This window comes from Phoenix dactylifera, chromosome 6 (assembly GCF_051530095.1).
Source record: "Phoenix dactylifera cultivar Ajwa chromosome 6, Ajwa_hap1_PhDact_Kaust_v1.1, whole genome shotgun sequence".
Lineage (NCBI taxonomy): Eukaryota > Viridiplantae > Streptophyta > Magnoliopsida > Arecales > Arecaceae > Phoenix > Phoenix dactylifera.
In genome coordinates this window covers 23,413,055-23,431,344 of record NC_143195.1, presented here as the reverse complement: position 1 = coordinate 23,431,344, position 18,290 = coordinate 23,413,055, and the positions used below count along the sequence as shown (strand labels likewise).

General features: G+C 36.8%; 1 protein-coding gene across 1 annotated transcript; it reads left to right on the top strand.

The window, feature by feature from the left end:
- The first annotated feature begins 14,711 nt into the window (after positions 1-14,711).
- On the top strand, positions 14,712-18,052 carry LOC103710319 (uncharacterized). Its single transcript, XM_039126819.3, has 2 exons — positions 14,712-16,712; positions 17,438-18,052. The coding sequence occupies exons 1-2, from the start codon at positions 14,712-14,714 to the stop codon at positions 17,765-17,767; spliced, it is 2,331 nt and encodes a 776-aa protein (XP_038982747.3). The 3' UTR covers positions 17,768-18,052.
- Positions 18,053-18,290: the final 238 nt, after the last annotated feature.

Below are 18,290 nucleotides of genomic sequence, written 5' to 3'. Positions count from 1 at the left end.
GGGTTGAACATGTTTTGGATGATCAAGCTATCACCACCCAGAACAAAGGGTACCAACGCTATTTGGTTCACTGGGAGGGTCGACCAAAATCTGATGATTCATGGATTACTCGAGAGGACCTACAGAGACTCAACCCAGATCTCCTAGAAAAGTACCACAGCCAAACCAACCCCTGTTCGACAGAGTCGAATTCTTCCCACCCTGGGAGAATTGGTGCGGACACCAGAATCCAGAAAAGACTCCAATCAATTAACTCAAGGTTACTGTGGCTTTGATCGAGTCCTATAAATAAATTCAATAAGTCAGAAAGCAAGCCTCAATAAGTCAGAAAGCAAGCCAAGTCAGGACATATTGCATGTTTCTACCACCACCTTTGCACACCCTTGGAGCACCACCTCGGCATCCACATCAACATCAGCTGGCCACCTCACCACCACTCCAACCAATGGAAGCACGCCAACCAGGATGAAGTCAAGCATAAGGAGCCGACCACATCATCTCATCAAAGAAACCAATGCAACGTCATGCCACCTCATCAGAAGAACCAATCACCATGCCACCTCATACAAGTTGACACGTCACCCAAATTCAAAGTCCAAGAGGTCGGCCACAATTTAAATGCAAGAAAATTTCAAATGGGAGCCAACAACTTTTCAAATCCTCCCCCTTAAAGCCGGCCAACTTTCTTTCCTTTTCTCTAGCAACCAAGCCTTCAAATGTGGAGCGCCATTCATTATGTGTTTAAATTTCAAATCATGAGGAAAGTCTATAAATACCTCCTCATGATATCTTGTAATTTCAATTGATGAATGAATAAAAAGTGCTTCTTTCTTTCTTAGCAATCTTGCTTCGTCACCTTGAGAGAAGGTTGGGCGTGAGGCCCTTGTTCCAAGTTGGGCGTGAGGCCCTAAAGCCACTACCACATCCACCATTGCCCTACCTCCTCTCGCCTCCTTTTTCTTTTGTGATTTCCATTCCCCTCTCACGCCAAAGTTCTAATCCCTGTTTCTTTGCAGGTCCTTAAAGTACTCCATGTCATTGGGTCAATTATCCTTCCAAACCAATAGCAAAAGGGCCCTGTTGCAACGGAAGATGAAGCTTGGTCATCCAATCATCAACCTTCAAGAGTGAGATCAAGGATCCTCCTCCAAAAAAAATCCAGAAGTTCAATGTTTGGTAAACCTCAACTCTAGGTCTAATTTATTGAAGGAAGTGTCCTAATCAAGTGGTTTCTCAACCACAACGGTCCATTCTTCTAAGTCCTAAATGAATTAGTACATGCGGGTAACTAGTCTTGAAATTACTATGCTCATGTTAATGTTTTCTTATCCCATATGTGACTGAATTTCCTGCTGCTATTAGGCTAGTTAATCAACATAACTTACTGATAATCCTTATGTTTAAATCCCTCGCATTCATCCCGCATCACATATGAAATTAAAGCTATAATAATTAAAAAGATTAAAGAAGCAAAATACTTTTCTGTAATACTTGATTGCGCTCCTGATGCAAGCCATCAGGATCAAATGACCCTAGTTTTAAGATGTGTAGATACTTCAACAAGTCCAATAAAAGTAGAAGAATATTTTTTAGAATTTTTAGAAGTAGATGATACATCTGGAAAGGGCCTTTTTAATGAACTTATAAATATAATAGAAAAATATAAACTTGAGATTAATGATATAAGAGGACACAAGAGTATGACAATGGATCTAATATGAAAGAAAAACATCAAGGTGTATAAAAAAGATTATTAGATATAAATCCTAGAGCGTTTTACATACCATGTAGATATCATAACTTGAATTTAGTATTATGTGATATTGCTAACTCATATCCTAAGGCTATATCTTTTTTTGAAGTGATACAACAAATTTATACCTTATTATCTTCTTCTACAAAACGATAAAAAATTTTACAAAATAATATATCCACATTGACTCTTAAATGCTTGTCACAAACACGTTGGGAAAGTCGTATTAAAAGTGTCAAAGCAATTAAAAACCAAGCTCCTAAAATAAGAAATGCCTTAGTTCAATTAGCGAAAATTAGTGAAGATCTTAAAATAAAGTGTGAAGCCACATGTTTAGCTACATATGAGATTGAAAATTTTGAATTCTTATTAGGCATAAATATTTGGCACGATATATTGTTTGCTGTTAACTCAGTTAGTAAGATTTTACAATCTGAAGACATGCATATTGATGTTGCTATAGATCAATTAAAAGGTCTTCTTTCTTATTTAAAAAGTTATAGGAAAAATAGATTCATGAATGTTTTGAATTCATCTAAAAAAATTGCAAATGAAATGGAAATAGAACCTATATTTCGTAAAAAACGTGTGATCCGTAGAAAAAAATATTTTGATGAAAATAATGATGATGAGATAACAAGATCAGCTAAAGCATCTTTTAGAATTGATTACTTTTTATATATAGTAGATCAAGCTATTTCTTCAATTCAAAATAGGTTTGAACAATTTACCATATATGAAAATATTTTTGGTTTTTTGTTTAATTTTAGAAAGTTAAAATCTTTGAATGAAGATGATTTGAAAAAGTGTTATCTTAATTTTGAAAACTTTTTAAAGCATAGTGAATATTCTGATATTGATGGTATTGATCTGTTTTCAGAGTTAAAAATTTTAAAAGAATTTTTACAAACAAAAACTAGTATCCCTATTGATATTTTAAGTTTTATAAAAAATAGATTTTTTTCCAAATGCATGCATTGCATATAGGATATTATTAATAATACCTGTAACAGTTGCTTCTGCTGAAAGAAGTTTTTCAAAATTAAAGTTGATAAAATCTTATTTGTGATCAACTATGTCACAAGAAAGATTAAATGTATTAGCTATATTATCGATTAAAAATAGTATTTTAATGGATATTGAGTATAAAAGTTTAATTAGTAATTTTGCTTCTCAAAAAGCTAGACGAATTATTTTTAAATAAAAATTTTAAAATATTTTTATACTTATTAAAAAAAATTTTATTTAAATAATAATATAAAAAGCCTCTTCTAATGAGTTCGCCTTAGGCCCCCAAATGTATTAGGCCACCCCTGAGCAGGAGGAGGAGAAGGAGACCTCCGCAGATGGGCGGAGGCGGAGCTCGATGGAGATGGAGGTTGGGTTAGGGAGGAAATGGGGATTTTGTGGGAAGAAGGCGTCGGAGAGGGAGAGGGGGAGGAGAAGGAGACCTCCGCGGACGGGCGGAGGTGGAGATCGACGAAGAGGCTTGGTCGTGCAGGGAGGAAATGGGGATTTTGTGGATGATGGCATCTGGGGTTGGAGGACAATGGATTTTGTGGTGTCCGATGGGTTGGAGATTTAGGGATGGGGGTGGGAGATTTGTAGTGTCCGACGATGCATATAAGCATTGTCATTGCTACACCATGGCCTCCAATGATGCTTATAAGCGTCGTTGATGGTAGGCTTAGCTTTGGCCTCTGACGATGCTTATAAACGTCGTTGGAGGCCAAAGCTTGGTCTATGATGACGCTTATAAGCGTCGTTTTTCCATAGGCTTCCGACGACGCTTATGAGAGCGTCGTCTAATCCAGATTTCTCTCGACACTACTAAGAAGCGTCGGAAAATTTTGGCGCGATGACCAAATTACCGTTGCTTCTTTCTTGCGTCGGCAGGTAACAGTCAGAGAAACCTATTTTTGCCGAGCTAGACAATACTTGACCAACCTGCAACTTGAATAGAAGGAAACAAATAATACAAAAAGTCTATACCAAAAAACAAGTGACAATTATACAAAAAGTCCTCGAAGAAGACCTAGATACCGTAACAAGTACAATAGGGAGGAAATACACATTTACCCCAACATAATTGCAAGTTTTAAGATGAAGATGCAAAGCAGTGGGTTCTGCTAGAAATGGCAGCACTTAGCAAGCAGTCAATGACGGAAAAATTTAACAAGCTGATCCCAGTAGTTGGAAAGGCGCTAACATCCCCTTTCAAGAGAATGTTCTACGAACTCTGTGTAAGGTCATTCCAAGGTGGTCCATAAGCCATAGGGCCCCAAATAAAAGAGGCCAATCGGTCCCCTCCAACAACTATAGCTAGGTTTGACCGAGAAGCAAAGCAAAAGGAACTAAATAAATAGAAGAAAAGCAATGGCTTTCCATCTTTTCTTAACGCGGGGGAGAGAAGGATGGATCATGGATGGATAAATAGATTTAAACGCAGGCTGATGCGTAATGAGGTTGTCGGGTGGCGGGAGGACTTTATGGCCCCCCGACGAATCTACACTATTAACGCAAACTTATACACTACAAGGCCCAAGAACTTCCCCAGTTGGGTTCCTTCACTAGTGGCATGACACGCGTAACATGATTATTGCTGCCACCCGTTTTGTAGATCAATTTCGTTTGTTTTCTTTTTATCACGGGGTCGCGCCCATTCCATGTGGAGTCCCGGACAAATCTTCGCCCACATCACATGCCGGTCATGTGACAGCGACCGCATTGCCGGTCTCGCTCTATTTCCGTGATAAGGACGCGGACGGCGTCGGCTACCGACAACCTCCGACGAAATTACAGATTTCCCCACATCTACTCTTTAAAATTATTGCCGGTGGCAATTAGATCCGATCTAACAAAATATACATCGGACCAGACACATGGTAGATCTATCAATTCGCATGTGGTTTTTTTATTAATCATATCACAAGTTTATATCTAAATTTGACCATTTCATTAAATTGATAATCTAGCTTGACTTATAATAAATTAAAATAAATTAAACAAATTAAATAGTTAAACATTGTCTGTTTTAAAATTGATTAAGATAATCACTATGAAGAGCATGGGCTGATTGAATTTGACTAACCTCTTCATGAGGTAAAGGAATGGATCCCACACTTTTTTGATAAAGTAGATAACAACCATATATGTGCCATGGAGTGCAAATACGGAAAGGTGTCTACTAATTAAAACGAATATGAAATTAAGAGTGTTCGACATTGCAAAAAGGCTTAGAGAATTATTCCCAGAATATATAGATGTATGCATTGGTAGTTTCCCAATTTTTTCATAATGTAATTGCTTTGTTCTCATCTTTGATGGGGTGCTTGTCAGTCCTTCCCAGAGCTTATTTTTTTAATCAATAAATGTGAGGTACTTTTACAATTATTTTGCTGAAAAAATCTCCTATATTAAATTTTATTGACATGATAAATATTAAATTTAATCTTGTTTGGTTCTCTAACTAGGCGAAATCTAGCTAACTACTTACAATATTAGCGGGATATTATGTGTTTTCTAGTTAGTTTTCTTGGCTTATTTTGGAATTTTTCAATCAACTGGTTCACAACTACTTTCACAACAAGATTGTTAGTGGCTACCAGTTCCAAGTTAGTCTACTAATCAATATCCCAATGCGCTTCTCTTAACGTGTGTTATCTTTTTTATTATAATTTATCAAAAAAAGGTCATATTTTTTGAACTCAAGTTGGATATTCAAATGTGTTGGAAGCATTATGTCAATAATCTTATTATTAGCTATAATTGAAAAATAAACCTTATTATTTTATGAAAAGTGTTGCTGTCAAAATCCGATCTGAGGCTGGTGAAGGTCTGACAATCGCCAATAGGTTAGCTCTCAGAAGAAGGGCTCCGATCTACACACAAAAAGGAGAGAAAAGGAAATTAAAGGTCATCTAAGCTGATCTAGTTGGGGCCTCCAATACTTAAGTCAGATAAATTTTGAAAAATAGACAAGTAGAATAAGAAGACCTAAAGAGTAGAATACTAGAATTGTATCTAAGATGAGGATGATCCTTTCCCGAGTCTTCTAGCTTTATGTTTATGGTGGAGGAATTAGTCCTACTCGTGTTTGGCCATACGAAGGAGGGTTGGTTTTAGCTTTTCTTTTTCGGATCTGTCGAGAAATTTGAATCCATTCAAAATTAGTCTTCTGGCATGTCATTGTATAGATCGTGATTGGGTGTCATTCAAGCAAAATCAAAGAAAGAAATCATACCATGATTCGAATAATGTTGATATTGGAAAGGATGGGATTGGAGCTCATACCTCCATGTTCATGGTGCATCATGTTAGCTAAATAGCCAAATTCTTGAATATATACGACCAAGTACCTTTTAGGAAAGTGTGAAACCCTCGAACTGGGCCCAGTCCACTTGATCGGCCTGGCCATTTTTGGGCCGAAGCCTCTCGTGCGACCCACATGAAGATCGAGAGGAAGACTCCAGCTAGGAGTCTTCTTCCTCCTGATCGCAATGAAGACTCCCTCCCAATCGCGTTGAATATCGGAAGTTTATCCTGATCTGGAGACTAGCCGGATAAGGCCGACATCAGTTATTTAAGATCTTCTCTCTTCTCCTTCGAGTTCATCCGAGTTTGAGCCACCAATATCGATCTTCTTCTCTGATCATGTTCTTCGACTTGTCACCGAAAGGAGCTGCTAGACCAAGATTGGCTTTTTTTCTTCTTCTTCTCTCTCCCTCCAAAGGAGCCCTATTTCAGCTCCTTTTCTTTCGAGTTTTGCCACTGCTGGCCACCATTGCCAGCAATGACTATGGTTAAAAGCTGTCGTGGCCACCTTCGCATGGGGCTGAGCCACCATAAGCTGCCCCCTAGATTTGTTGGAAGAGGAGAGACAACTCTCCCCTATTTCGGGGAAGAAGAAGAGAGTCTCTCTTTTCTTTCTCTCTACTCTCTCCTCTCTCTTTATCTTCCTTATTTTTTCTCTCCACTTTCTCTCTCTTGTTCTCCCTCATGTTTCTCTCTCTACAAAGTTTCTCTCTATATCTGAACTTTCTCTCTCTAGAGTTGACTAAACCCCGCAAATATGACTCTTAGTGATTTTTGGTTCGATCTCAGTGAAGGATCCTAATCTTGGGTCATCGGACAGCGTGCCAACCCCTACCTTAGTCCTTGCTAATAATGTTGGATTTGATCGCCTCTAATCTCTGTTAAACTATTTGTATTATAGTTCGAGCATTATACGATGAAAGTATCTTGCCCAGATCGACCTGAGTAATCAGGTACTATCACCTAATCGACTTGATTTGGGTGTATAAGGCCGTTTTTCAGTAATGTTTAATTATGACTTTCCTTGACTTCTAAAATGATAATAAAATAATAATATTTTAATAATATTAAAATAGGTGTACCTGACCCATCTAACTAAAATAAGATTTGTAAAGTAAGAAGAGATAAGTAACATAATACTTCAAAATGTATTTTCTAAATTTTTAATAAAATAATAATTATTTGATTAAATTTAATTATGATATCTATTTTATACTTAGTTAAACGGGCCACGCATATTAATATTGTGATAGTAATTATTTTAAAATATGTTATGTATTATGTTATAAAATCTAAAAAATATGACTTGGCAAAATTTGTTATATATATATATATATGCATTCTCAGCATTGCTATGATCTGGCTCCGCCAATGGAGATTATTTGTTAGCCCTGTCGACTTGTAATCTATGAGAAACTGGTTTCGACATTGCACCACCGGTGACTAGAATAGTAGTATTTGGGATACTATACCACCGGTGGTTAATAATAGTGGTATTTCGCACTTTGTGTACTCTGATCCATGCCACTAGGTTACGTGGCCATAGCCTGATATCTTGTTTCTAGTATTTTTTTATGAAAACAATAGTATACTTCAAAAAAAAAAATGCATTATTTGAAAATGATTTATTTTTTAGTCAATATTTGTGCTTTTAACTAATTATTTGGCTTGCTTTGACAATACTTTGGAGTGTTATGTTGCTTAGTGGGCTAGTATAGCTCATTATTATATTTTTTCTATTTTTTAGATCTGAATGCATAATTGCTCGGGACTTATGGAGTGCGCTAGCTTTTTTGAAGATACTTTTGGTTATTGGAGTTTTAGCTAGACTAGTTAGAATATTTTATTTGACTTATGTTAATAGTTAGCAAATATTAATTTGTGTCACTTTTGAACTATTGTAAGGATCATTTGGATAAGTTCTTGATTAAATAATTTTTTAAAAAAATTATTATTACTTGATATAGTCTATAGCATTACATACTTGTATGGTTTGCTATATAGGTATGCGGCGTCTTTTATGCTCTAAATTTGGGCATTATAGAAAGTGGCTGGACTATATGGTATTTTAAAAGGTTGCACTTGTAAAGTTTTTTATATTTCTTATTTTCTCGCATAACAAGTTTTAATAACCCTACCAAATTAGGATGTTAGCACGTCCTTATAAGAATGGAAAATGTTTAAGGAATGCCTTGGAGACATTTGCTAAGGTGATGATCCCCATTTATTTCTAAGGACAAGCCACATTACTATCTGGTAGGACAGTATTAAAAATAAAAAAAGGGTTCAGGTCTTATGGCATGTGCTACGTGGAGATTAATGTCTCACACCACGACCATAGCATGTGTCATGCTGATTCCCGACACCCCTTGCCACGAAGCATGGCCTGCACAAAGGTGGGCCCCATAGTACTATTGCAATGATGAATGATTAGGCATGGGATATAAGGAAGGGTCTTTCTTTTGTCATAATATATCAAACCATGGGTGGGAGATGAAAGAATTGCCACCTGCTATATTCCTATAATCTCTAAATTCTTAAGACCAGATTCTTAATCAGATGGTCTAAATATTCCCTCACTTTGTTGCACTGATTAATAATGGGTAATTGAACAAATGACATCTTTAGCAAAAAAAAAAAAAAATTGAACAAATGACATGCAATTTATTATGTATGTTTTGGCTTATTTGTATTGCGAATAAAACTTGAATAAGTTGATTATTTAGTTATTTCATTACTAGAGAAGATTAATACTCTTAAGTTACTGTACTTGTAGGATAAAAAAAGATATCTGATCTGATTCATGGATTGGCAGGGATGAGATTCAGATGGTTAAAAATTCATGCAGAAGTTTATATATTGGGTTGGACTTGCTGTTTATGTCTTATAAATTAGATTTCAAACACTTACATAAATGCAAAAAAAAAAAAAATCCTTCTAAATGGATAAAATGAAAGATTCAGCAGGAGAAGATGTACTTGCGCATATCTTATAATAGTTAAAATTATTATATTATTACCAAACTTGATCTAGAATGGAAATCATTTCAAAGCACACCATTCAACTCACGTTCATTTCACTATTTAAAACTTTTTTATGCGCATCCTTGTATAAAAAGAAACTCTATAAATCCATTTTTCTTTACAAATATAAGAGATCACAGTGAGATTAAAAAAACATGACATAGAATTTGAAACACACTATTGAACTTCTGATTTGGATCAATCTTTAAACACATTCCTAAAAATAAAATAAAATAAAATAAAATAAAATAAAAATAATTATAAACATAATCCCGTTGCAAATATATTCCAAATATAATAAGATACGCATGCCCAAAATAACAGGACAAGAAAACATTTTGTGGGCCCCTGTTCACAACTCCAACCCTGCAGCCATAATTCCAGCAGCCACAAATCCTCGTCCGATTTCTTGTCCAAATCAATACCGTTTGGTTGGGGGCAAATCAGTCATTCATCACCGACCAAATTCTAACATAAAAAGTATGTAAGAGCAGAGAGATGGAGAGGATATTCGTGTAATTTCGCGTCCACGGCAGCGGTGTAGCAAGGCCGAACCCCGCTTTGGCCTCTTTAATTAGCGGCCGGAGAGGGAGAGAGCTGGCGCACGCGAGGGAGAAAAAAAAAAGATTCCTATTTTAATCCTCCATTATTATTATTAATCCTAATTACCGTTTTCGTTTATTACCTTCTTTATAACGAAAAAAAAAGAAAAAAGCGCGAGCGATTAGCGAGTCTCGAAGCTGCCGAGCATCGCCCCTGCTCCTCCTGGATGGCTTTTCCTCTTCCCCTGTGATCCCCGGACGGCGCCCTCTCTCTCGTTCGCTCGCTCGCTGGCTCGAGTGATCGGAGGTACTTCACATGTCTGTGGTTTTTGTTTGCTTTACTTTTGGTTCTATCGGTGGTCTTTTTGATTTTTTTCTTTCTTTTGTATTTTTGGGGTTGGATCGAGGTGTTCTTCATGGGTTTTGTGGAAAGGTGGGGTTTTGTTGCTGCCAGCTTTGAGTGGTGAACTGGTGATACAAAATGAGGGTTTTTAGAAGAGAGGAATGCACCTTTTTGCTGTTTCAGATTTTTTTTTATATATAAAAAAATTTTGAGGGTGAATTGCTGAGATCTGGTGGGGAAAGTTTTGAGATGTTAAATTCTCTGCTTGGGATTTTGGCATTGATCTCCTTGCCCTCTTCTATTCTCTGTCCGTAACTAAGGAGGGGGATATGGGATGATGTACTTGTCTCCTCGGGGATTTTTTGCGTCGATTCGCTCTCGTTTAGGCTTCTTCCTTGGTTCAATTCCAGCCTCATTTTCGAACTCGTTGAGGTACGAGATTGGCGAGAGTGAGATCTTCCTCCATTTGGAGTGTTGGGTTGTTGGGCTTCTGCTGCTGCTGTTCGTCCTCTGGTTCTTTTAGCTAAGAAAATGGGTCATTTTTATTGGATGCGGTGAATAAGTTTCCATCGTTTTGCTCTCAGAATTTTCCTTCTGTTGTTTTCCAATTAGGGTTAACTATGATTTTAGTTTACAATGTTTGCGTCTATTTGGTCAATTGTAAGATCGAACCATCTTTCATAGATCAGTCAATTTGTGGCATGTTGGAAGATGATATTTTTGCTCATTTTATGTGACCTAAAAGATGTTTCTATGCATAATTTGATATGTTATACTGTGACAGGAAATTAGAGCTTCTGGAATCAGCAAGTTAAAAATAGGTAACAGTGCGATTTTTTTTTAGAGTAAAAACTAGTCGCTTGCAAGTTTATTTTAGAAAAGGAGATAAAGGAGAAGTTAGGTGGATGGAGGGGCTGGATATTCTGCAATTCCTAAAATTTTAGGATACTATAAGACATGTTGTATAAAGATTACTTTGTCCTGTTTAATAAATAGTTTATATGTTTCCCCTTCACCTGCTAAAGAACTAATAGCCCTCTTGCCAGGCACCAGCTGAGTTCATGGCGTAAGTTGACTGCTCAAGGCATGTATAGATGAGCTAGAATCCCTCTTATATGATATAACATATAATGTATCATATATCTTAACTTTGGTTTTCAAAATATGAATTTAGGGTTCTGGTTATATGTCCTTGTCTCTTCTTTTGGCCTCCCATTTTGTCTCCGTTTCAAGCCCTTTCAAATTTTGACACTAGTTTCAGATTTTTCGTTTCTTTTTATTTATAGATGAGATGCTCCAACTTCTGGGACTTCAAACGTCACTAATAACAGATACTAACACTTGCACAGGCATCCAATGTTAATATGGAGAAACAGAAAGGCCCATCCTATTGTATCTGTTATCTTTTCTAGAAATGTAAGACTGGCTTGTATAGTTGTACTAGAGCAAGATATTTAAACATTGTGGAACCCTTGTCTACTATTTGCTTCTGTTTATATTCAAAGATATGTGCTGTTGTCCCTTGTTTTATAGGAGAGCTTATCAACTGCTAAGTGGGGTTCTCAGCACAACGTAGTTTCAGAAGGAGCTTAAGCTCATTAAATGACTTCGTGGATGTCGCATGGCTCCTTTGGAACGATTACTTAAGTCTTTCTGCTGTTTCTCAGTTCATAATTTCAGTTAATTTTGCATCAATGGTGTTTGTGATTGTTAAGTATTGAATGCATTATCATGTTGGTAAGCATGCTTTATCATGGCCAAACAATCAATGCCTTGCCTAGTGCATTAATTCTTTTACTGATGTTAAGTGTATTGTTATGTTGTTGCTTTCTATTTCATGTTTTGTTCTCTTCATTTTTCACCACTTAGTATGCTCACTGCCTGTTGCATGTACCCTTTTATTGGCTGTCTTACTTCTTTTGCACATGTGAACCCACTCAACACGTTAGCTATCATGAGTTATTCTGAGCCTGCCCTTATAATTCCCTTAAAATTCAAAGTAGTTTCTCCTCGGGCACTTCCAATATTTTATCATGAGGTTTTTAATCATTAGTAGGTCATATTGTTGATTCCTATTTGTTGTTACTATTGTGAGGTTTTTGTCTTTCGTAGCACTGATTCGGATTCACAAATTTATGCTTTGAGACTAATGAATAGGCTTACCTCTTAAATACTGAGTAATTAGGTGCACAAGTTTCTAATCATCTTTCGTTTTCCGTGGATTTGGTTGCACTACAAATCATTGCATGATGAAATTTTGTGGTTCAACATATTTTGGTATTTTTTTTAGAAATTGCATATTTCTGGAATTCAAGTTATGTTTTTATTAATCAGGTGTCTGGATGTGTAGCGAAACTTCAGTAAACTGCCCTAAAATCATGAAACAGTAAAATTCTACTTTGTGTAGACTTCAAATTTCATGTTCTTATCTCCTTATGATCTCATGTATTTCTATTTTTTGAGTCTTTTCTTTTCAACAAGAAAACATATCCCAGTATATCTCAACTCTCAAAATTAAAACTTCTAAATTTAGGAGAAACAATATTGCCATTTTGAAATTAAAAACTTCCAAAGGCAGACTTATCATTATGCATTGTAAAGTTTATTGAAGAAACCATTAGCATGTCAGTGTTCTCTATGCATGTGGTAGTATCAGTTTGACTACAATTGTCTGCTCCTGCATAACTTTACAAGGACGAAACATCTTGAGGGAATATTACATTTTAATATTGGGAAGTCTATCTTAGGATTTACAAGAAGTCCATAAAACTATTGAGCTGAATGTATATTCACAAACAAATCTTTTAACAACTTCTAGGAGAAACCAGAAGAGGCCATGTTTTCCTCTGTTTATTATTTGTGACTTGTAGATGCTAGTATAAATAATCCTTTGAAGTTTGCGATGCGAACATAATAACAATCATGAAACCTTCTGCCAGCAATCTGGGTCAGCTTTATGAATCCTCATTTGCCAATCATCCCCTTCAAGAAAAGATGACTCTGATGTTCTTATAGGATTTTTTTTCCCAATTCCTTTAAAACTTCCTTTCCTGTTACCTTAGGTCTTCCCCTCCTCTTTTTAAATTTTAAGGAATTAAAGGGGTGGAGCACATCCAAAATTGTGATTCCTTTAACTGGCAAATTCTTCAACATATCAAAAATTAAGGAAAGCTCTGTCTTGTCACAAAATGTTGTACGTTGATTTTCTGTGTACTTGGTTGATAACTTGTACTTTGCATCTGGCTTCTTTATTTTATGTTTTATTTATCAAAGGGAGAAAACAGTGGTTGCTGGTCATCACACTCAAAGTTGAGGAACATTACAGGGCAGTCTTGTTAGAAATCGTGGTAGCATTCAAGTGCTTCAGTCACATGCTGAAGTCTTATTCGGGGATCCTAACTTCTTCGCTCTGATATAATGAATTTGTTGTACCTAGAGAAGAGCCTAAAAATGTAAACTTTCATATTTTCAAGGACAATAGATGATTAGTTTGTGATACCTATCAGAACTGTTTAATAATTGGAACAAACACTTACATGCTACCTAACTCAAGCTGTATTCCATCTGAGATCCCATTTCGCTTTCATAAATTATAAAACAGCTGAACAATTGAACACCGATCTCTTATCAGCTATATAAGTTAATGAATTTGTTGTATCTAGAGAACAACAATTATGCCACTCATATATCACCTCATTCTAGCTCAAATCCCAACTCAGTTGAATAAATGCTGTAGGTACTAATTTTGCTATCCTAAAGATGTTGTTAGGAATACTCAGTTAAATTCCGGCTTTAAAATTCTATTAAATACTGAATCTTTTGTCTTCCCAATTCCCAAGATATCATCAATCATCTTTAACTGAATAAAAAAGATATTGTGCATCTGAGCATAGAGTCCCAATGACTCAATATAGAGGATAAGAACCGTAATAAAAAAAAGTCCAAGCGTTCAAGGAGTGTATGAGTGGTATGTTGCTGGTCTTGATATCTAGAATTTTGTATCTAAGGCATCGAACGAGAGGAGCTAATCCATGGGGATGCTTTATGCTTTTTGAGTATGCTTATAAGGGCTTCTTAAGAAGGTTAGGAGTGCCTATTTAAATGCTTTCTATTTATATCATATGCTTCTACAACTACAAGTCTAAAATTTATAAAAAAATAGTTTGGTCCAAAGTTTTGCATTTTTTCCTTTTGCAGTGATGATCTGCACAACTGCACTGCGCCTTTGGCTGCTAATCTTTATAATAGTGAGGAAAAAGTGATTGCTGGATAAACATTATTACTATAAGGATTCTTGTTTGCAGTATTGAGTATTCAGAAGCTTTCACTTATGGAAGATGGATACTTGAAATTAGGTTTTATAGGGCTACGTATTCGGGTTCTACTGAGTTAAGGCGCAAGGAATGCCCTTGTCCATCCCGCTGTTTTGGCATTTCTATCTCTGAGACCATTTGTGCAGTTCTTTCTTGTTTGATTTTTGTAATAAAATTGAGGCTGACAGGCTAATACATGGTATATTATTTGTTTACATATCAAAGACCATCTGCCAGCATAATACGCATGCTTCATGATTTCATATGTGTTCACCAAAACATACTCAAAAGTGAAAAAGATCATGATACAGTTACATGCATTGGAATACTAAGATTAATAAAAAATACTCAAAAATTTTAAACACCATATTACAAATTTATGGAATCTAACTTGATTCTCTTGTGATTCAGCAGTTCAGTACTATGGGGCAAGATGTAGCTTTGAAATGTGAAAACCATTTGCAAACGGAATCAAGGCCCAAAATTGTCCATCCTTCTCATTGCAGTACAAAAGTAGAAGAAAGAGATACAAAAGGACAACCCACTAGCAGATATCGCCACTTGAAGAGTTTGGATGGTGACTTCAAAGAATCGGGTCTCAGCTATTCTCCGAGCCTCCATTGCAAAAGCATGCCTTCTGGGCCTATTGGAGTAGATGTTAATGATAATGAAGTGGTAAAGAGGGGTTCTATATATCAGAGCTCAAAAGAAGTGAGGAGAATTAGGAAGCTAAGAGAGGGAAGAAGAAAAGTAGAGTTGGCCAGTTATGATGATGGTGCTTTCCTCTCCTTTGAGATTGTTGCTTCCTTGCCTGAGCCTAGGCCAAATGGAGTAGATACGTCTCTGCAGCAAAACCTATCATCTCTTGTTCTTTTAAATGCCGAGCCAGCATCCCAATCTGGTGACACAAGTCAGTCAGTTACAAAAAGATCCATGGAGTTCCTAGATCTTTCATTCCGTGATCTTCCTGAAGAGCCCTTGAATCCCCACACTTTATGCTCAGCTTTTGCTGCAGAAAAAAATAGTTCCGGAGATAATCATTTGGAGATCTGTCTGCACTCTGAGGATGCTGATTATCTTTATACTGATGCAGCTCCTGAGCTGGTACAAACAAGTTCATTTAGAGAACTAAGTTCTAACTGCAATCAGATGCTTGGTCCTGAAAATAATGAAAATATCATTACCGATAAAGAGAGAATTAAATCTCTCTCGAAGTCCTTATCAGCGAAAGCTGAAAATTTTAGCTCATCTTGCCAGTCTCTTAATGCCAGCCCCAAAAATCGGTTTAGCCCATTCAAGCGGATGCTGGATCCCATCATGAAATCCAAGTCTATGCGGAACCCACCAGTCATGGAAACAGAAACTCCTGAAGGCAAAGCTACCCATCCTGCAAGCATCAGGGGGAATGGATTAACTCTGAAATCTTTGTTGAACGATTTCTCAAAGGTGAATCAGAAAATAGTGTATGATGGGCAGTTGATTGGTAACGACCAGATCTTGACCAGTGCTTCTTCACCTGCTCACCTACGTGGCATTCTTAAATTGGAGTCTAAGAATGGTACCCCATCGTTTGAGTTCTCTATAAAAGATCCAGCAGATGTTCTTTCTGCAAAGACATGGAGAACAGATAATGCATTTAATTGGGTCTATACCTTCCATGGTTGTAAAAAAAAGATCAACAATACTGGCAGGGGTACTAAAGATAGGCATGTACAGTCATCACAAGTGGTTGGACAGATGCAGGTTTCTTGTTATCTGTGCTCGGAAGTGAGAGAAAATGGATCCTTGGATAACTCTACTGTGACAGAGTTCAGTTTATACGACATTGCCCAGGCAAGAAGGAGCTTTGTTGCTGAAGAAAGATCTAAATGCTCTTCAGGTTCCATTCAACCTCCCACGGATTTTGTTTCTAAAAACTCAATGATAGATGGTCCTCTGGAGAGAAGTAATTCAATGGAGCACCAACTTCATGTTAGACATGCTGTCAGTAGTTGTGACTCGCATGCTTCGACTTCTTACCCTTGGTCACCAGCAGATTTGCATCCACACCTGGAAATTGCTGCTATTGTAATTCAAATTCCTTTTAACAAGAAGAAAAAAGATATGAAAGCAGAAGTGGTCGGTTCCAGAGAAAATTCTAACTTATCAAATGTTATTAGAGTCGATCAAGGAAGGGAGACAATGAGAGGTGGGCTAGATCCTGGAATTTTGAAGGTGGTTATCCCAAGTGGGACCCATGGGTTGCCAAGTACTGATGAAGGTGGTCCCTCATCACTACTAGATAGATGGAGATTTGGTGGAGGCTGTGATTGTGGTGGCTGGGATATGGGCTGCCCTATTATTGTTTTGGGTAATGCCGGTGCTGACGGTTGGGCAGATTACATAACCATGGAAAATCAAAAGCCCATGGCTTTATTTGTCCAGGTATTTCTTATCTGTAGGTTTATGTTATATATCTCATTTTTGATGAAATATGATGGATTTCTGTTGTTATGGTAATCATGTTCTAAGTTTGAACAGGTAGGAAGCAATTCTGAATTGTAATGATGTTTTTTCGATATTCTTGCATATTTTTTGCTTAATCATGACATGCACATCATTTCAATTATTTATTCTGCCATGGTGGAATAGTTGTTCTGCAAGGTTTAAGGTGTAATATTTTGAATTAACAGAAGATACCATCTACTAGTCTTGAGATTTGAAGGAGTGTGGAAAACTATTTGATGGGTCAATGCCAAAATTTAAGCTACTAGCGTTATGATAGCTGAAAGTAATGAGGTACCTCTTGAGAAATAGTTCATTTATTTGGGTGTAACATATTACTGAAGCATAGTCTGGCAGGTCATACCATCAAGAGCATCTAGACATGAACAATAAGTTTCAGACTTTGTTCTTCACAATAAGCAACCAAAATGCCATATCTTATTTTATCTGTTTAGTTTGGTAGAAGGAGCATTCACTAACTTGCTTGTGTCTGCGACATGCATTTATTTGGGGATCTCTAAAACAAATGTGCCATGTATCTATGTAAATCAATTCTTCTTCATACTTGAGACTGCAATTTTTCTATTGATGCATGAAGTAGATCTATTTTCTTGGTTGTTATTATCTCAACCTCACAAGTTCTATATATTCCTATTCTTAAACAGGGAACCAAAGAAAAGTTACCTGCAGTATCCATGATGGCTGATGGGAAAGGACAGTATTCAGTTGATTTTCATGCACAGTTATCTGCATTACAGGCATTCTCAATATGCATTGCTTTATTACACAGTTCAGAAGTGTCTTTAGCTGTTGGGCATGAGAAGAACAGCCAGAGGCTATATTCTAATTCACTGAAGTTACTCCTTGAGGAAGAAGTGAGGCACTTAGTCGAAGCAGTTGCAGTAGAAGAGAAAAGAAAAGCAAAGAAGAAAGTAGAACAAATCCCTCCCTCTTTCTTCCTCGATCCGCCTTTTTCTCCAATGGGCCGAGTCTAGTTTGAACGTGTTGTATAGTGGTTGAACTACATGCCTCGAAAGTCCAATTAAGGACTGCATTGCTCATTGCAGTTTCGGCTTGCTAGAATGTGCCACCAGCTCTGGCAGGGGAATACTTGGATTGGTCACTGGGTACGGTTGGACTTGGGCAGGGAGAATAATATTCAATTTATTGTAACCCTTAGTTATAGTGTTAATGTGCCTGATCATGTTCATATTATTTAGTTACAAGTGATGCCAAGAAATATCATACATTGTCAATAAGAAACAGGTTTTTTCTCTCTAGTTTGAATCTAGTTTGTAGCCACTGGTGTAAAGAGAAAGAAAGAATATCGAATCTAGTATCAGAACTCATCCATTAACAGGAACATGTAAGAGAGTTTTGAGAAACCTGTATTCCTTGCAAAAAGAATATGGAATTCAGTGTCCCATATTCCAGATAATATGCTTCAGTTTCCGCCAAAACACCATTTCTTGTTTTCCTTGCATTCTGATGGCTGTGTGAAGCAATGGCCATGTTGGT